Source organism: Stylophora pistillata, chromosome 5, assembly GCF_964205215.1.
Source record: "Stylophora pistillata chromosome 5, jaStyPist1.2, whole genome shotgun sequence".
Taxonomy (NCBI): domain Eukaryota; kingdom Metazoa; phylum Cnidaria; class Anthozoa; order Scleractinia; family Pocilloporidae; genus Stylophora; species Stylophora pistillata.
Genome location: NC_142523.1, coordinates 10,901,843 through 10,922,957, shown reverse-complemented (window position 1 = coordinate 10,922,957; position 21,115 = coordinate 10,901,843). Strand labels below are relative to the sequence as shown.

Below are 21,115 nucleotides of genomic sequence, written 5' to 3'. Positions count from 1 at the left end.
TAGAACTATATTTGATTATTTGCCTCAACCATTGAAAAAATTGTGATTGCATAACCCTGCATTTGCTCTCGATATGACTAAAATGAAGGCCAATTTTGCGTTTCTGAGCAGCACAGCGAAGCATAATGGTGGTTTTTTGTATAGGTAGATACCAAACCTTTCGGGAAAGACATGGTTGCCGTGGCAATCTAGAGAGAGGCCACACACCCTACTAATGACTAAATCAATTTTTGTTCGAAGCTTCTCAGATTACACAAGGCTTTAAAAAAAATCTCATGCATGGCGACGAGCTCTCTCAACAAAGAAGAAAACATTTGGAAACATTTGTTAAAGGGGTTTTGACGGACTCGGCTAATAAAAAACGAAAAAGAACAGCAAAAGTAGCCGTAGAATGCATGCTTAAAAAGTGTAAAAAAAGTGTTCTGTGTGATATGCTAAGATGGCGTTTGAAGGTTGCTTTTAAGTAAGTGTGAAAGTCTTTGCTGAATTTATCCTGCCACGCACATTTTCACTGAAATATATATTTTTGCGTTTATATCGTAATAAGTGTTAATTTTCAATCAAAACCACATGTCCCTAAAAAAAACTTCCCCACTGCGGAATAGGGATATAAAAATTATTAGATATTTTCAAAGGTTCTTTTAATGAGATAGTAGCCGCAGTTTTCTCTTTACAACAAGGTTTCTCAACGTTTCCTTTGATAATAGTTATCTCTGTACCACGATGAGGATAATCAAGAAAAACTCCTGTAAACAGTACACAGTTTAAACTCAACTGATTTCTTCATTTTTGGTCCATATTTCCTCAGAATGCCAGAGATATGTATTAAATGTTTCTCTCACCAAAAGAGTTATAAGTGTATGCTCAAACGCATAGCAGGGTCTACAAAATTCGCTTAGCCCAATCGAAAAGCTAACTTGTATATAAAAAAAAAGTTATTTTAAAACAGCTGTTTTTAAGTTACTGGACTGAATAGATAGAAAAGGGGGAGTGGAAGGACCCCTCTTCTGGTTGCCATGGCAAACAGTCATCGCAAGTACAAACTGGGAGTATGGAGAATTGACTGCCCATTAGGGAGGATCGTTTGAATACAACAGGGTCGGGGAGGGGAGAGGAAACCGGTAAATTGTGACACAACCAAAATCCGCCGACCCACCTATCCAGATGATAAATCATGACCGGTCCTTCAATCAAACTAGAAACTATACATGTCAATCAAGCGTCCTGAGATAGTTTATTAGATAGTTTATTACCAAATAAAATACATCGCACCCATAGGCTGAATTCCGTGCTTTTCAGAATCTTTGATTATATAAGACTATATAAGACAACCAATTACAAAAATGCTAAGACTTAAATAAAATTACTAATATAACAACTATAACTAATATACAGCAGTGGAATAGCTAAAAATCTAGGTTAGCACACTCGTACATAGCCGGGATAAATGAAGATTTAAAACGATCAGTGCAAAAGCGAGGCATGTTAAAAACGCGCCGGTGTCTAGTATTGTACGCTGAAAGATCTCTATCTGGCAGCAAATTATATAATTTGTGAGATGGATTTGAGACAGACAAAAACAGATCTGTACATAATTTAATGCGTCTGTCATAGAGCGAAGCTAAACCGTGCCTTTCTAAAGAGTCATGGTATGACAGTACTGGTGAAATGATGGATAATGCGCGTCCTTGGACCCTTTCAATGTCATCACTAAGATACGCAGGTAACGCATGATGGAATATTTGTGCGCAGTATTCCAGAACAGGACGTATAGTTGTACAATAAAAATTAATTATGTCATCCGCTCGAACGCTGGCTCTCTTCAGGACGACTAAAAAGTATAGTCGTTTGTTTGCTCTTTTTATAACATCATTGATGTGGTTGTTCCACCTAAGGTTACACGAAATAGTCACGCCTAGGATCCTAGCCAACTCTACCGTCTCTGATTCTTTGCCATCTACCAAGAGGGGAATGAAATGGTGTTTCTGCCTTTTGTAGTCGATGACCATAACTTTGCATTTGTCAGCGTTAAGCTGCATCTTCTGTACTTTGGACCAATCCTCCACCACTTTAACAGCGGTTTGGGCGTCACCTAATGCGTTACGCGGGACGATCTCTACCACCGTCGTGTCATCAACTTACTTCCAAGTTTGAACCTGGGGAATTCTTAGATCGTTTATCATTAGCAAGAAGAGCCATGGCCCCAATTTTGTCCCCTGAGGTACACCAGCTGGTACGGGGCCCCACTCAGAGAAACAATCAGCAGATAATTTTATGCGTTGGTAGCGATGCACTAAGAAGTCGACAACCCAACGTGCTACGAGCCGAGGCATATCAAGACCTGTAAATTTTATGAGTGAGCAGTTGATGGTCAATGTAGTCAAAAGCTTTGCGGTAGTCAAACAGGACCACCCTGACTGCAGATCCCGTGCCATCAGTTGCGCGCGTCCAGTGATGGAGCATGGACGTTATGGCTAGGGCCGTGGAGGATTTCGGTAAGGGTCCAAACTGGTCAGGATCGATAATTTTCAACACAGCCGGACCGATGAACGCAGATACCACGAACTCTTCGGCTAATTTGGAAATTATTGGTGTGAGGGAAATGGGTCGTAAGTTCTTTTTTATGACTTCGACAGGTTTCTGTTTATGAATGGGTACCACATCCGCCAGCTTCCAAGATGGGGGAGGTTGTTGCTCAGCAAAGCTACAATTAAGGATGGAAGTCACTGGCTTAGCTATAAAGTCAGCATATCCCCTAAACACCCAACTAGGTATCCCATCGGGACCCGCAGCCTTGCGGGGGTTCAACTTTCTGATTGCGGTCAAACTATCGACCTCAGAAATGGTTCCCACCACCGACTTCGCTTCGAACTATCTCATTACTCGAATTTGACACATTCTAAATTCTAAATATCCCTCACTGATTGACCCTGATTGAGTTGCTCCCCTCTGCGTAATTTGGTAAATTTGAAATTTTACTCATGTGGCCTTTTGTCGTTTCTCGTTTATGTTTGACTGATTAGCAGAAAATCGATTTAATAACTTCCTAACGAAAATTTCAGTTATACTCCACTGCAGATTTTTTCTATGAAGAAAAAAAACTCATTTAAAGTGAAAAAGAAACAAACAAACAAAATAATCACGAAAATAAAAACCAACAAACAAAACTTAAAGAACAAAACGGAAAGCAAAAAGGCGAATCCACAAGATAATTCCCGCAAGATGTTTAAGCTGTCCAGAAACCTGCAAAACACGCTATAAAATCATAAAATAACCTGAATTAAGAGCATCTTTCTCAATGAACTTGATTTTATAAACTTGTTCATGATCAATAACGTACCATGCCTCTCTTCTTTCTTCATCGTCTGGTGGGTGATACACATGAAGAAAATTACAACAGTGTAAATGTAACGTTGAAAGAAAGAACGATGCAGATTAGTTCGGGGAGGGGGGATCAGGAGGGGAAGGGGGAAAGGGGGTATGGGGGGATTATGGGGGATCGGAGGGAAGTGGAGAAATACACGGGTTTCTATCACCATATCTTCGATTCGGACTAAAAAACCTTCGAAAATTATTCCAATGTTCTTTGGTTACGACTCAAATCCATTTCCTCTTCGAGAAGTAGTAATTTCCTATAGATGAGTCAGGATAGCTATAGAACAGTGAGGGTTTGGTCAAAAACGGAGGATAAAGGTACAAAATCAACTGTTTTTTTTCCTTTCGTTCATCTACCTTGTACCTCTGTGGGAGTCTCTCCTTCCGCGAGAAAAACTGTTTGAAAGACATGCCAAAGTATTGCATGGAATATCCTTCCAGCGCATAACTGATTCGACACATAAATAGCACACGCACATCAACGATTGCGGTTTTTTCAGCACGGTAAACTATTGCCTTTTTTCTATTTCTCGGAATTGAGCAATGTTATTCTTCCCCTGAAATAAATTTAAACTCCAATTCTCGGCGAAGGAAAAGGAACAATTTTCGGAAACGCAAATTTAGCCAGTACTCGTAAATTTAATTGTTATGATATTATAGGAATTATATGAGTACTACAGTTCCTAAACGAGTCCCAGGACCCCCCCTCCCTTTTTTATTTCAAAATTTCACCCCTTTCTTTATAACAAAACTTTTTCCTTTTTTATTTTCAAATTTTCGCTCCTATAAGATAAATTAACGAAAAGTAAAGTTTTACAAAAAATCTCAGAGCAGGTTTCCGAGGAATGAAATCAGGGACCGGCCATTATTTATCGCCTGAGGGGGAGCAGGGGGTCAGAGAATCTTGACTGTCATAATTACATTTATCTGATCCCCGGTAATGCTTTGTAACATTCTTATGACCCCCCCCCCCCCAATCAATGAAAATTAATTGGCTGGCAGTCATTTTTCTATAGTTCTCCCCCTTTATACTCAGTCGGCGACGACGAGTTCCCTCTCTGTTCTCCCTACAAACCTAATGATCACCCATAATCCTCCACCCCCTCCCCCTTCAGTCTATAACTAATGACTCTGGTTCCTGAATAAGAGATCTAAAACAGCGTGGTTTAACAACTTGCTAGGAGTTAAGAAAACTGGTATGGTCCATAAATGATACGAAAAATGCAGACAGCCGTATTTATTGTATTGCAGTCCTTTGAATTCTAAATGAAAGATTCTGACTCAGTGTTAAAAAGCTAAAACAGTTCCCTTGCCAAAGCAGGGCCGCCGTACAAGGAAAAATAGGAGGAAATTGAACATGGGGGTAAGAGTTCCAGAGAACCCCATACGTTAATTATGCATAGAGTGTTCCAAAGAAACCTTTATATTTAGTCTTTATGAAATGGAATGCATAATTAATGCTGGGGTTATATGGAACTCTTTCCGAACATGGGTTCAAAGTGTGAGAAGACAGCAAAGTGCGATTGTTAAAGTAAATTAGATCATAGTCCTTGTTCAGGGATCGGTCATTATTTATCAAAAGGGAGGGGGGTTCGGAGTATTTTGGTTGTGTCACATTAAAACAATTTCTCTCCCCTCCTCCCCACCTTAAGGCCTTTTTTTTATTCTAACGATACCCCCACTAATTGGCGGTCAATTTCCAGTATTTTTTTTTTAATTCTATATTGAAGTTTTTGATGCTCTATTATAAAGCTAAAGCAGTTTCTTTGCCAATGCGCAGCTGCCGTACAAGGGAAAAGAGGAGAAAATTAAACCTAGGCTCAAAGTGCAAGAAGATGGCAAGGCGCGATTTTTAGAGTAAATAATGTTAGATAACTAATGAGTGGTTCCTTAGAAACCGAAGTTTTAAAGGTTTGCTGATATCATTCGTTGAGGAATAACGTTTTCATGTGCTGGAGATCGATATTTCTCCCGACAAAGCTGATGCATGAAAGGGTTCAGTTATGGGATCTTTGTGGTGATTAGGTGTCGCTAGATTACGATTATTTTCAAATTGCCCTAATTAGTATTGAATTCCTTTCCGACAAAAACTTGTGCATGGAAAACGTAGTGAATTAGACTTATGGAAGATTGCAGCTTTCAATTTCATTCAGTGTTCACATAAATTATACCCGTGACAAGTTTCCGCACACTGTCTGTTTCATCGATAAATTAGAAGAAATGAACCATAGCCGAGACAGGCCCATCGATGCATTATATCTTTTAATATTTAGCCGAGGCTCCAGTAAAGGGCTCTAAATTGTTGGTAACATAATTATTGAGTGTAGGAGAATGAAACTAGATAACTTATTTGAGTTCTAGAAAGACATGACCTTCTGTTACTTCACGTCCTACTCAGTTGGTATGTGGTTGCTGTCCGGTCGCCGGCTGTCCGGCTTTAGAATTACCTGACACATGTTATGAAACTATTTGTCGTACCAAAAAGTCGTAATTTTAAGCCAAATAGGTAATCGAAGCTCGGAGCTCTATGTTCGAAGTTCCTCACAGAACAAAGACGATTATTACTTTATCAAGTGAAAACATATTTGCAATGCAAATCAATCGCTCCGTTACCTCACTGTTTGTCATCTAATTGACATTTCGACAAGGGTAGGTGTGATTTTTGCTAATGATACTTTTTGCTGCAGTGAACTGTAGTTGTGTTCAGGAAGAGTTACTCATATGTTATGCGGAAGAAGACAAAATGACAGGATTCAAAAAGGGAAGGAAACAAAGAGAGTAAAGACAAAGATAACTTCTTGAAAAACTTTTGAGTGAGAGAGTAGAAATCTGAAAACCTTTTTCCAAAAGCTAGAAAACCAGAAATGCGATAAATGCAATGTTCACCTGAAAAAAGCGTCCAGAATCTAACTCAAACTTACTGTAGACTGGCATAATATCTTGTTGAGCATGATGTGAATTTCACAAGACACGGTTTTAACATGATTATAGCACCAGCACTCCACTTAATTTCAGACTTTCCAGTAAACAAAGGAACTTAAGTGAAGGTGTAGTCTTATCGTCCGGGTGAGTGTAGTCCTAAGAAGGACTGTTGTCGGTGGTAGTGACTGACGTTTCGACAACCTGTGCGGAAGTCATCATCAGAGTCAAGTGAATAGTTGTTGTCAGTAGAGTGTTCTTATTTCAGTTCTTGTAAAATTATGGGTCAGTTTTTCCGTGATATTATTGGCTGTAAGACTCAAGTGGCGTAAGACTGTCGTGATTGGTCTGTTTCGATCCGTCGTTAAAGTTAGGTCGTTCTGTTCGATCGTTCTGTTCGGTTAACTTTGGTTAGTAACTGACGTAGTGTGGTGATAGTTGTGGCTTTGGTTACGATACGTTGACGACACATTCACCGCCGTTTGACACGACGAAATTAACGCATTCCACCACCACCTTAACGAACAAAACACTGACATACAGTTTACCAGAGAAGTTGAAGAAAATGGCAAACTTCCTTTTCTAGACTGCCTGGTAAGCCACAACGACAACTCATTACGGACGACAGTTTACAGGAAACCGACACACACCGACAGATTACTAGACGAATCATCCTACAACCCTACATCACACAAAGCCACAACGATCAGAACTCTAACACCACGCGCACAACTAGTATGCGACTCGACAGACAGCTTATCCGACGAAAACAAATACCTTCACCGTGTTTTTACGAAGAACAACTACAACAACGACTTTCATCCGACGAAACACTCACCGACCCACTACTACTACCGAAACAAACGACACCGCAACCCCTACGACTACAGCAGCCATACCGGACATAAAAGGCATGTCTGAAAACATCTCCCGCATCTTACTACTCTTTAATATCCGCGTCGCCCACAAACCCATCAACACATTACGTCAGTTACTAACCAACGTTAAAGACAAAGACGAACCGAGGAACAGACAGGGAACGATTTATAAGATCAATTGTTCCGACTGCCAAGTCTTCTACATCGGTGAGACTGGCAGAAACCTCACAACAAGACTGACTGAACACAGACGGGCGACGAGGAAAGGTGATGTCAGCAATCACATTTCTGAACACCATCGACTTACCAACCACAACATTGACTGGGACTCTGCGTAATGCCTAACCTACAGCACTGACTATTTTCAACAACTGACTCTGGAAAGCTGGTTTACTAACTTAGAACAGACTCCCCTAAACAGATGTCAACACTTACCCGCTCCATACAAACGACTCATTCACGACATAAACATCACAAACGACCGAAAAAGAAAGACCTAACTTTACCGACAGATCGAAACAGACCAATCACGACCGACTTACGTCACTTGAGTCTTAAAGCCAATAACATCACGGCAAAACCAACCGATCATTTCACACGAACTGGAATAAGAACATTCTACTGACAACAATCATTCACTTGACTCTGATGAGGACTTCCGCACAGGTTGTCGAAACGTTAGTCACTACCACCGACAACAGTCCTTCTCAGGACTACACTCACCTGAACGATCAGACTACACCTTCACATGTTACCCCCGGGTTCAAGCCATTTACTGCAAAGGAACTTGAGCAAAAAATAAATTAAAAAAATAATAATAATGTGCCACTTTTACTAGCGCAATCTGTAAGGGTCTATACCCTCAAACAAAGGGAAAGGAATACTGTTCGTTACGAAGGAGCTATTAGCTAAAGAACGGCTGCGAAGGAGACGCTGCATTTTCAGGCCAGCGGAGGCAAACACGAGACATGCGCGCAGGAGGATGCTGCGAACCACACGCGACAATCGTCTTTCGAGCTCTAACCGACCCCCCATAGTGCCAGGCTCTGTTCCCCTCAAACAAAAGCAGATTTGCTTTGTAGAGCATTACACAAATTCTCAAACCATTATCTTGGTTGATTGGGCATCGAATATAACAAAGAGATTTTTTGATGCTTATGGAAACAAGGGCTTTTTAGGTTGGCAAGTGGTGGCGTAGCTAGGATTTCACACTTTCGAATTCTGTGCTCCTTACGTAAACTGGCCTACACTCCTGCTTTATTTTGTGTATCAACAAGCTCGTGTTCACACCGCGAAAACGACTGACAAATAGAGTATGATTAGAGCCACGCGGATTCTGTGCATTCGCGCGGTTTCTGCCAAACGGAATTATAGGTTTTATCTATTGTTCTAACAACCAATCTTTTCAACCACCAAAACGCAACACCATCGACTGCAGAAGTGCCATTGCTTAACTCCTTTAATAATTAGCCTACATAGTTAAAGATTACAATACGTACAGCACGCCAAAAGTTACTATGGTTGTGATGATTTAAACTATGAACAATTTTCAAATTTTAAAGGATTACTTCGATGTCAAAACTAGAAATTAAACTTAATAGGTTCTAGAGGAACCATACTCCGAGAAAAGTCCAACGTTCATTGCAATAAAGTCACAGACGATATTTTAAAATCCTGACAGCCAGTGACAGGGTCTAATTCTATATTACATAGACATCTACTGAGGACTATCGCTGAGGACCGTCCAGCTGACGTGTCGAGATCAACGTAGCCGAACTTACTCCAAATGCATTTTGACGATCGAACTTCGATGATAGACCGGTTAATATCAGCAAGGATGAAACTATGTTGTGCAAAAGATGTTTTGTGCCCGTTTTGAGAGACATCTGAGGTGAAAGTTTGAAGCGTAATTTCTCTACTAGTGTCGTGATCTAGGGGGAAAAACTACAGGGCGCTTCAATTTTTTAAATATTCTGCCATTTTTAGTCTAACGTTGCTATGGTTTCAAGAGTGAGCCTGCGAAAGTTCTTGAGATTTGAATGGGGTTTTTAGCTCTGCCTTTTACAGATCGGTTGCGGCACGTGTCAAACGCAACTGACTGCACTCTGACTGGCTCTTTAACTTGTAATGTTGATCGCTAGAAGTCTGGCTCATAGGGAAATTGTCTGTTGTTTCTTAAATTTTCTACATTACAATGCACCACAATTAGGTGTTGCTTGACTTAATCTGTATAAGTATGCTGTAAACTGAAGTCTTGATATCTTTGTTTGAACTCAATTCCGATTTGATCTTCGCTGATCTACGAGTAACGAGACTAACGCTTTAAAGAATTACGAATTTATGATTATTGGACTTTATGTGTTACCAATATTCAGTTCTGCTGTACGTAGCTAAGAAAGTGCATTCTGAACAAATCTCACTTTCTCATCTTCAGGGCCAAAGTTCTTGACATAAATCGCCAACGCAAGATCGTAACACCCTTTTGCTTCTTGGCTGAGACCGAGATAATTGTGCACATCGCCCAGGTTTATGTAAGTATCAACAACAACAACAACAACAACAACAACAAAAACAACAACAACAACAAGAACATATTGGCTAAAACATATAACAGCTGCCTGTGGACAAGGCCCAGGTTATGGTAAGACATTGCGACATCAACATGCTCACGTCCGAGCTTTTTCAGCCGAACATCCAGGGCTCGCTCGTGACAATCTTTTGCCTGCTTTAGGTCACCCAGCTGCCTGTGGATATCGCCCAGGTTACTGTAAGACTTTGCGACATCAAGATGCTCAGGTCCGAGCTTTTTCAGCCAAACATCCAGGGCTCGCTTATGAAAGTCTTTTGCCTGCCTTAGGTCACCCAGCTGCTGGTGGACAATGCCCAGGTTATTATAGGACGCAGCGATATTAACATGCTTAGGTCCTAGGTTTTTGCGCCGAACATCCAGGGCTCGCTCGTGAAAGTCTTTTGCCTGCTTTAGGTCACCCAGCTGCGAGTGGACAAGGCCCAGGTTATTATAAGACATTGCGACATCAACATGCTCAGGTCCAAGCTTTTTCAGCCGAACATCCAGGGCTCGCTCGTGAAAGTCTTTTGCCTGCTTTAGTTTACCGAGCTGCCTGCGGAAAATGCCCAGATTATCGTAAGACATTGCGACATCAACATGCTCAGGTCCGAGCTTTTTCAGCCGAATATCCAGGGCTCGCTCGTGAAAGTCGTTTGCCTGCGTTAGGTCACCCAGCTGCTCGTGGACATTGCCCAGGTTATCATACGACGATGCGACACGAACATGCTTAGGTCCGAGCTTTTTTTGCCGAATATCTAGGGCTCGCTCGTGATAGTATTTTGCCTTCTTTAGGTCACCCAGCCGGTAGTGGACAACGCCCAGGTTATTATAAGACACTGCGACATCAATATGCTGAGGTTCGAGGTTTTCCAGCCTAATATCCAGCGCTCGCTTGTGACAGTCTTTTGCCTGCTTTAGGTCACCCAGGTCCCCGTGGACAATGCCCAGGTTATTGTAAGACACTGCGACATTAACATGTTCAGGTCCGAGCTTGTTCAGCTTAATATCCAGCGCTCGCTCATGATGGTCTTTTGCGTGCTCTAGGTCACCCAGCTGCTGGTGGACAAGGCCCAGGTTATTGTAAGACACTGCGACATTAACATGTTCAGGTCCGAGCTTGTTCAGCTTAATATGCAGCGCTTGCTCATGACAGTCTTTTGCCTGATTTAGGTCACCCAGCAGCCGGTGGACAACGCCCAGGTCATCATAACTATCTGCTTTTTGTAATTCATTACTTGGGTTTCTTAACTCGGCGATAGCTAGGGCTGTTGAAAAGTAGCTTCTCGCCGCTGGATATTGGGAGTGCTCGCGGCACATATTTCCGAGAGTTGTAAAGACGTTATAATAGTCCTGGAAAGTCAGTTTATCAATTTGAGCCATTTGAGATATTCTTTCGTCCAAGGAAAAATCTTCAAAGTCTTCAATCATTTTTGCCAAATGAGGAACAATTTTTGTGCCAACGACTAAAGAATCTTGATCCTCGAATTTGGAGAAGGATGAAGCAGCTCCTAGTGTGCATTTAAGTTGCTCATCCTTTGCAGATTTCTTTCTTACTGAATTAACAACGTCATGGACGACTCTGTGCACTCGAATGTAAATACCACTCTCCTCTTCGTCAAACAACAACAGTGGGCATCGACTTATCTTTACCCCAATCGCCTCTTTGTCTTCCAATTTTTTTTCCATTTCAATGATGTAGTCGACGACAATATCTTTTAGTATTGGGTGTGGTGCACAAAGAGAGAGAAAAATGAACAAGTGATCTAGAACACTATCGGATCTCATTACCTCTTCCAAGGCGAGTGTTGTCGCTGTGGTCATTGTTTTTGGGTAACTTGGGTTTGTTTCGGAAAGAATGTTCTCAGTTGTACCTCGCTGTCCTTTTTCAAGTTTCTTCAGAAAGTCAGTCCAGCCGAATTTTGAAGCTATTTTACTCTCTCGAACATGTTTTACATATATGGCGGCGCTGGCCAAGGCCAATGGCTGGTAGTCCAAAGTTCGTGCAATTTCGTTTTCTACCTCGCTATCAGTGACACCAGAAAGGAGTCTTAACAAGTAGCTGGCATCATCAGGTAGCATTCCTTCGCTTACTGAGATGTGCTGAGTGAAGGAGCTTTTTAGAGGAATAGACTTGGTGTCTTGTGTTGTTATGAGCGACTGGCCCCTCGCCCACTGTTGGTTTTCTCGACCTGGCAAATACGAATGTACATGAGACAAACTAGTGACATTATCAACTACCAGCAACCACGACGTGTAAAGCTCAATTTTTGCGCTTATTAGCGTCTTGAGACTCGCAATTTTTTCGTCTGTACTCAGATCTTTGGAATTACGCGTGTCTGTAACTGAGTAATCTGGACATTTACAATGTCGAGCGAAGGAGACATACGATTCCAAAAGTGTTTCTGAACTTTCTGCATTAAGCGTCATGACAAATGAAATCGCAGAGGGAGTTTCTTTGCTCTCATCGAAAAATCGCTTGGCTGCTAAACGGGCCAGCTGAGATTTTCCACTTCCAGGGTTTCCGGATAAGTACAAGGTGCTTAAGCTGTCTTTGTTGGCATCTTTGAGTTCTATGAGGTGTTGTGTGATTTTATCAACCTCCGATCTGCGAGGGAAGACATCATGTGTAGGTATAGGAGGGAGAATACAAAATGGGAAGACTTCGGTTTGCAACTGTTCTTCAAGAGTCTGTCGTTGATTCTCTTTTTCTTCAAGTTTTGCTTCCTTCTCTATAACTATTTGTTGAAGGTTGTCAACTTTCTTCAGAACATTTCTTAACTCTTTCGTGGGGAAACTTGTCTGAGTTTGGATTGCACGGATTTGTAGAGTGGGGAGACCGAGTGCGTTAAATGCAGTATGCACCTTCAAAATCGCATCTTGAAAATCTCCGCTGGATAGGAAGCCTTGTGGTCTATGCGCAAAGTCTTCATTACGAAATTTTCTGAGATCATCCACATTTGACTGAACAGCTGGATGGAGACTGCAGATGCAATCGGAATAAAGAATGGCATAAAACAGCATGGTACAATCCCATTCCGCTCTGTCACCATTGGTCATAGTTGTCAAGAGACGGGCGTTTCTACTTCTGTTTCCTGGGGACTCACCGTTCCAAAAGTCCATTCCATTTTTCGGTTCATCTTTCCATTCCCCTAGGGTTGCCTTGTAGCGATTGTCCCATTCTTGTTTGAAGATTGTTCGAAGGCCTTCAGCTAGTACATCAGTGACAATGTAACAGATCCTGTAGTAATTCAATTTCTCCTCAGTATATTCCATTGGAGCAGCCATATTCAATCAGTCCCTTTCAAAAGCAATGGCGCCATTAGTCAAGTCAGTTAGTTATATCATTTTTTTTATCTTTTCTAAGGACTAAGAATTTTTAAACTTGTCTAAACATCTACTACGATTAAGTTGGGTGAGACACGGACAAGGTTTTGGGACGGGGATTTGACCATAAGGTTGTCAGGGGCAATTTTATTCGTTTGGTAACCAAATCTCAAAAGCTGTGCGTCGCCAACTGTCAAACTTGGAAGGGGGTCTCAATGGGGTTAACCGTCAACCGTGAAATGGCCAAAATATCAACCGTCAACCGTCAAAAACTCAATATTTCTATGGTCAACCGTCAAATAAGCAAGCCAATGTTAGCCGTCAAATGTCTCAGATATCCTTAATTAAGAACTAAACGATTGCCTAAATTGGGGTCAACATCTGTTGTTTAAACATTTCTAGTACATCAGTGACAATGTAACAGATCCTGTAGTAATTTAATTGCTCCTCAGTATATTCCATTGGAGCGGCCATATTCAGTCAGACCCTTTCAAAAGCAATCTCTCTATTAGTTAAGTCAGTTAATTGTAACAGTTTGTTTATCTTTTCTACTGAAGGACTAAGAACTTTTAAACTTGTCGAAACATTTACTACGATTATAAGCTGAGTGAGACACGGACAAAGTTTGGGGACGGGGATTTGACAGTAAAGTTGTGTGGGGCAAATTTCTTCGTTTGGTAACCAAATCTCAAGAGCTGTACGTCGCCAACTGTCAAACTTGGAAAAGAGTCTCAATGGGGTTAACTGTCAACCGTCAAATGGCCAAAGTATTAACCATCAACCGTCAAAAATTCAATATTTTTATCGTCAACCGTCAAATAAGCAAGCCAATGTTAGCCGTTAAATGTCTTAGACATCCTTTATTAAGAACTAAACGATTGCCTAAATTGGGGTCAACATCTGTTGTTTATACATTTAGGTAAGTCCTTTAACTTCGCGACCAAACTGACTTCCGGTGTGCAAACACTTCCGGTGTCGAAAAACGATAGTCATCTCTAACAAATAGGTGTTACAAATTAACAGTTCTAAACAACCACGTCATTATGAAAAATGACAGCCCAATTTGACAGCCAATTTGCGCGTTTAGTTGGTCTTATAAACGACATTCCAAAAAATTAACCGTTAACCGTTATATGACCTAAAATTTAATCGTCAGCTGTCACAGGGGTTTCTTTTAAACCGTTAACCGTCAACGTGACCCCCATCTTGGAAAAAAACGTCGCCTATATCAAAAACAACAACAACAAAAATAATATTTTAACCTCAAAACTGGGTCGCCAAACTTTCGTCGCTTCTCACTCAACTGAAAATGGTAGTACGCATTTGTTAACTGGTAAGTTTTTGCTCTCCCTTTATACTCTTTCGTCTGCGATAGAGTACAAAAGGGGGGAGGGGAGGGAAGTGAGACTGTAGCAAACTCACTGCCAGAGCTTTCTGGGGAGATAAAGTAAATTGTACTGTGATAAAATACGGTCATTTTCACATTCCCACACAGATAAAAGATTTCCCCAACCCATCATGAAAAGAAGAACGGTTTGCAAACACACAATTTCTAAGCGAGTTTACCAAGCTTTTCTGGCTTTGCATCTCTTACAACAATGACAAAGATCGAGGCCGCGGAACAACATACCCCTTAAGCGACCTGGTACTGGCTCGGCCAATCCCAGCGTTCATTTAGACGCAGTATTAGCCAATTCGTGTATTGGCAACTCGTTACCACTAATTCATTTAATTGATTCAACAGTCTTTAACTGGCGTCAATCGAATACGATTCAAGTTTCCAAGAGTGCTGAAATTCAAATTTAAAAAATCTGAACAAAACTTTTAAAATATTTTAAGGTAAGAAAAAGCTTGTAAGAGCAATTTAAGTCGTCACATAAAACGAGGTAGTGGTTCATGGTTTTTTTCTTCCGTTTCCGCATTAGTGATCATACCGAGGTCGTTATCATCAATATGTAATCTGCGAAATTGTCTTGAAAAACGACAAATAATAACCGACACTATAGCTAGCGAGAAACCTTTCTCTCACAAAAAGATAAAATCACATATTAAGTGTCATGTTCAGACACCAAACTTTTTACGAGAAATATTAAATATTGTTATATACCTAGACTTTCACTCAACTAAACGAGCACTGTGTGTCCCTCCCGCTTCCTAAACGTTTAACCGTTTCTATGTTGTAAATTGACATATCAGCTCGTGGCTATGGGCCGCGTGCTCGTGTAGCACTCTTTGCACATAAAATAACTAACAATCCAACAGGCATCCCGGCAAGTTTTTTCTTGAACTCTGCCTCTAGCTTCTGACGTCGATAGCCATTACACTAGATTTTTATCTAACCTTAACTTCCGTAGGCCTCTAACACATAACAATTATGGAGCTTCTACTTTTACTTTCATTGCATCGAAAATATGAGAGGCTATTCCACTGCATCCAAAAAAATTAGGTTATTATCGCTTCTCCAAATAATTCAAGCTATATCTTCTAAATTCGCAATCTGCTTCTTAGAATGCATTGATTCAGTTTACTTTAGTTTCTTTGTTCTTAGTCTTTGATTTTTTGATTCATTAAAATTCACGTATCTACCAATACTTGTTACTTTGGCACCTTTACTATGAGTACTTATACAACTGCAATGTAAAAAAAAAATTAATTCTCCTTCTTTTAAACTTAATTTAATTTTTATTTATTTATTTACTTGTTTACTCATTTCTCTTTTCTCTTTGTTTATAATATTAACTTTGTATAAATACCTTGGTTAGTGTAAATATAGAATTAAAGTAAAGTAAGTCATGTGTAAATGTTAAGATACACCAGTTAATTACACGTGACAGTGGCCAACTCGAAAGCTATGCTACTTTGGTCACTGTGCACATTTTACTTTTGATTATTGATGTAATTTACTGTTTCTTATATATTCTGACTTTTGTAATCTGTAGTAACCTCTTGAAATAGTGCGAATAAAGACTTTGTTGTTGTTGTTGTTGTTGTTGTAGCAAGAGATAAAAACAAGTTGAGTTGGGAGCAACGTGAGCGGTGTTGTTACGAATGAAACTTATTTAAATATCGAATCAACCGAATACAGTTGTCGTCCGGCAACGACAGTGTGATTGGTTGATTCTTGGTCAACGTGCCCCTGATCAAATACATATATCTTATAAACCAAGCGCGAGGGCTGAACTGGGAGAATATCGGCCCGAGGTCTTGACAGTACGGACTGAGCGTAGCGAGGTCCGTACAAAAAAGACCGAGGGCCGATATTCTTCCAGTACGGTCCCGAACAAACTTGGTTAATAACAGATTTATTATACGACTGAAGTTCAAAGGGAGACAAGTGCGGTATCATTCGGGACCATTCGGGACAGTGCGTGGTCCAATATTGAGAGAATATTGACCGGCAATAGAGCCTTTTGATTGGTTGATTTTAGTTATTGGCCCTCTGACTGCCCGAGTCGTGTAATAAAAATGTATCCCGACCGGGATACAATTTGTATTTGTATGTTTTTGTCATATGGGAAGTCTAAATATATAACATAACAATTATGTATGGTCCCTCGGGAAACTAGTTAGTTTTTTCACCTAGCTAACTGTTTTCCTGTTTCCCTAGTTTTGTATACCTAACTAACTGTTTCCCTCGGGACAATACAGTAAGTGTGTAATGTAGGCCTTTTTATGCAGGCGCCGATATTAAGTAGTGTCCCAAAGCAGTTCTCTCAACAGTTCCTGGAAAACTGCTTCCTAAATCCTTGAAAGAATTTTTTTTTGCTTCAGCACCAAAGCATTTCCATCAGAGTCGAAATCAGTCGTTCGAGATTCATGAAAAATTTAGTGGAAAAAAATCTTAGGGCGAATTTTAAGTATAGTATATGAGCTATTGGAGCCGAGGTATTAGATTCGCTGATAAAAAGGTCGGAGCTCTTAACCGTGTAGAGATCGCTTAATCCTTTCATTCCCAAGATCTCATTTGTAATTCTCCTTACTATCTGCCATACAATTCTTACGATGTCAGTTGAGAGAATTTGGCATTGAATCAACTAATAGTCCCCTAAATGCCTATTACGTGTCTGCTTGATAGTGTATTGATTTTGTATGGAGAAATTCTGTCTTCATCACTCATGGGAGTTAAATGCTTAAAAAGCCCTTTACTCTAATTAGCAAGCACAGAAAGAGAAATATTTAACCTTTAATATTAACGTAAAGTGAAACCGCAGAATCCAATCTGGTGAACGCTTAATTAAGGAACTCTTAGAGAAAAAGTTACCCCGGGTTTAAATCTCACAATGTTATGAAGTGTAAACGATATTTCGTGCGAGTAACGGAATTACAGAAACTGCACACCCACCCTTCCCAGCAACAGTCAACTCGTAACAAGTAAGGGTGACTATAAGGTTCATGGGGGGGGGGGGGAGGGGTAAACTCGAAGTTGCTCACATTGATCAAAACAGATGCGAGATTTAAGGCCCGTTTAAACGGTTTTAACATTTCACTAACATTCGTTCCACAAATGTTGAACGGATGTTGAGCAAATGTTGAACGAAAAAACAAATTTGTGCGGAGGCCTTTCAGAGGCCCTTAAAAGTTCTTCAAATGGTTTTATAACGGAAAAGATGAGTCGATGTTGAATGAAAGTTTGAACTGATTTAAACTTGATTCAACGCGCTTTTAACAAGGTTTTAACACTTTTTACGTTTTCAACAATGTTGGACGACCTGTTCAAACGCACCGAACATTTGGTTCAACAAAGTGTTACGTGCATGTCGAAGCAGATGTTGAAACCATGCATTTAACGGGCCTTTACAGTTGAATTAGACCAAAATTGAAACTATCGGTTACATATTTATACTTTAAGAAACACCTAATTGTGAATTTATAGTCACAAAATTTGGTTTTTGAGGGGGGTCCGACAGAGTATAAAGGGAGGGCTATATAAAATTGACTTCCAGTTACTCGCTGATGAGGGGGATGGTGATCATAAGGATATTGTAAAGCTTTATGGGGGGATAAGGTAAATTGTTTTGTGATACAATACGGTCATTTTCACATTCCCACACAGATCAACGATTTCCTCGGCCCATCACGGAAAGAAGAAAGGTTTTAAAACACACAACTTTAGGAAAATTAAGGAAGCTTTTCTGGCTCTGCATTTCATACAACAAAGATCGAGGCCGCGCGAGACAACATGCCGCTTGAGCGACCTGGTACTGGCTCGGCCGATCCCAGCAATCATTTGGACGCAGTATTAGCCAAGTCGAGTAATTACTGGCAACTCATTACCATTAATTAATTTAATGGAATCGACATTCTTCAAATGACATCAGTTGAATACGATCTACATTTCCTAGAATGTTCAAATTCAAATTAAAAAAAAAATTGCGAACAAAACTTTTAAAATATTTTAATGTAAGAAAAAGTTTTTAAGAGCAATTTAAGTCGTCACATATAACACAGTGGTTCATCGATCTTTTCTTCCTTTCCGCGCATCAGTGATCATACTGAGGCCATTATCATCAATATCTTATCTGCAAAATTGTCGTGAAAAACAACAAATAACAGCCGGCACTAGTCTGCAGAAATCGTTTCTGAATTTTATTTATCATATCCAGTAACTATCGAGTACTAATTTGAAATTTCTTCTATAAAGTAGCCCTTGGGAGATGTTGTTTGTAATTTGTTTACTTGACCCAGCACAGTATGTAACTTGCATCCGTAATGATGAATAAAGTAACTGTATGTATATATACATCTAACCACTATTCCAGTTACCAATCTACAGTAGTATCCTCGTAATTCGGGGAGACGTAAAAGGATTCGGATTAGCGAAGGTTCGAGGTATCGGGACAGGAGTTGAATTGCAATTGTTCTATCATAATTAATAACGAATCCTGTATACACTTCTTGCACGATCGAGAGTCGTTTCGCACATTTAGTTTGTTCCGTCTAAGAACGTTTACTTTAGAAGGTTTAGCTAAATGTGTCACGTTTCCATAAATGTTACCACGTTCTTATCGATAACGAGTAAAGGTTGGGACGTGTCAATCAGCTCTGTTCAGACACCTACCTAAAGTTAACGTAGCTCCATTTTCTGCCTTTAAAAGCACACAACACACAACCCACAATTCCTCTATTCGCTCCGACGAAGGGCTAACGCTCGAAACGTCAGCTTTAGTAATCGTTACGGTGGCCAATTTACCATTTCAACTTTGTTGATATATCCAAATTATTTTATTACCTAAAGTTAGAGTTATCAGGGTAAATTTGAGCCAAGGGAAAGTATTATCAGTTTGAGTCAACCGAGTTCAAATCGACTATTGAAGTTAATGATACAAAGTATGCCAAAATTGTCGGTGCGTTCCATTCAAATCCTTGAGAAAAGATAAGAATAGACGAAACTTACGGGATCACATGTTTTGGGAACTGACGAATTGAACTCCCAAAATCTCAATTAACAGAAGAAAAGTAGTTGAATTCCGCAATCTTCGGTAGAATCGCGAAGGTAAACCAAATATTTCAAAATCAGCGAGGCGTGTTCATCTCGTGATGTTCATCACAATGCCTCTCTTATTACAACTTTAAGTAATTATCAGGAGATGGTTAACACTATAGACTCACGCTGTAAAAGCCATGCAGATGTACCGGAACACAAGAGAAATTTATATCAGAAAAGAGTTCAAATCCCAGAGCGCCGTCCTGGTTCACTAAGTGGGAGTTAGGGGTAGGACATTTCCTCTGCCCGCTTAGTTCTACGGGTATCTAGCTATGTGAGGGTGGGTTAATCTTGTACCCAGATGCTATGGTGTAAATGTAATGTAAAAGGTCTGTGTACGATATAGTATCTCAATCCTCGTACCCAGACCATTCATGGCCAAGAGGTTACAGCCACACAGTGGGATCTGGGTACCAAATTAAGATAAGGATAACATGTGGCCACCGCTGCAGCAAAACAAAGACAGATCTGAAAATGCCCAATAATTCAACAGACAGTTTACTTTCTCATGAAAGTGACTTATTGCGTAATCAGGAAATTTTAGAAATTTACTCGTTTAATGAAATGAATTTTATAAAGTTACATTTATTTAATGCTATTCTTCGAGAAAACTCAGAAGAGGAGTTTGCTGTGTCCAAGAGATTATAAACCTGAATAATCTCTTGTTAAATATGCCTTAAACTGAATCACCATCTTTGGAAGAAAGACCGAAAGTTGGAGAGCTGTTCATTTGTTGCTTTATGAACTTCAAATCTTCCAATTACTTTTCTAACTATTTAACCACTGAAATTATTTTATCATGAGAACGCCCAGCAAACACTCATACGCGGGAGAATTATGCTAATTTTTGCCCTCGCACCCTTTTGTTCCACCACTGTGGCAAATTTTGCATCGAAATATCTTAAAGAATATAAAAAAAAGAAAAGAAAAGAAAACTCTTGGAAATAAATCCCCGAATCGATAAACGACACAGTATGGTAACATTATTGTCCGAAGAGAAATATTTTTGCCTCCTTTTTTGTTTTCTTTTTTGACGAGGGGGGTGAATGCTTTTCAAGGAATGGTCATTATTTGTCGCCTACAAGAATGGGGGGGGGGGAGGGGGGTTGAAGGATGTTGCTTGTATCACAGTAAAACTTACCTAAGGCCTTGCTAGGGTTCTATGATATTCTTATGGTTCCAATTTTCTGATTTTCTGAACCTCCCTCCCATCCTCTAAATCCTTTATATCTCAAAACCAGGATTACGGCTAACCAGGCTGGCTCGTTTGACTTGGAATCACAAAGTTGATTACAAACGCGCCAAGATCTCGGTAAAATCGAGCCAGCCCGGCTTATGTAAACAGGCCCTCTGTTAGTGTGTTAGTAATTAAAATGTGTCGATTTGTCGTAGCCTGCTAAAACCAGAACAAAAGCACCAATGATTTTCGTTATTTTTCTTACCTATTCAAGACGTCCTTTACTTTACGAAGGCATAGTAAACGACCACTCAATAGGTCAAACATGTTTTTGCGCGCGGAATATCTTTGTGAATCAAAATCACAGACAAATTTTTCATTTTTGTAAA

General features: G+C 40.1%; 1 protein-coding gene across 1 annotated transcript; it reads right to left on the bottom strand.

The window, feature by feature from the left end:
* Positions 1–8,904: 8,904 nt before the first annotated feature.
* On the bottom strand, positions 8,905–14,901 carry LOC148730234 (uncharacterized). The gene has a single exon (XM_088761344.1). It carries the CDS (start codon positions 13,024–13,026, stop codon positions 9,700–9,702), a length of 3,327 nt encoding a protein of 1,108 aa, XP_088617470.1. The 5' UTR covers positions 13,027–14,901; the 3' UTR covers positions 8,905–9,699.
* Positions 14,902–21,115: the final 6,214 nt, after the last annotated feature.

What these genes read in the sequence shown, in the direction of transcription:
- LOC148730234 (XM_088761344.1), bottom strand. Translation starts at nt 13,026, where the DNA reads ATGGCTGCTCCAATGGAATATACTGAGGAGAAATTGAATTACTACAGG.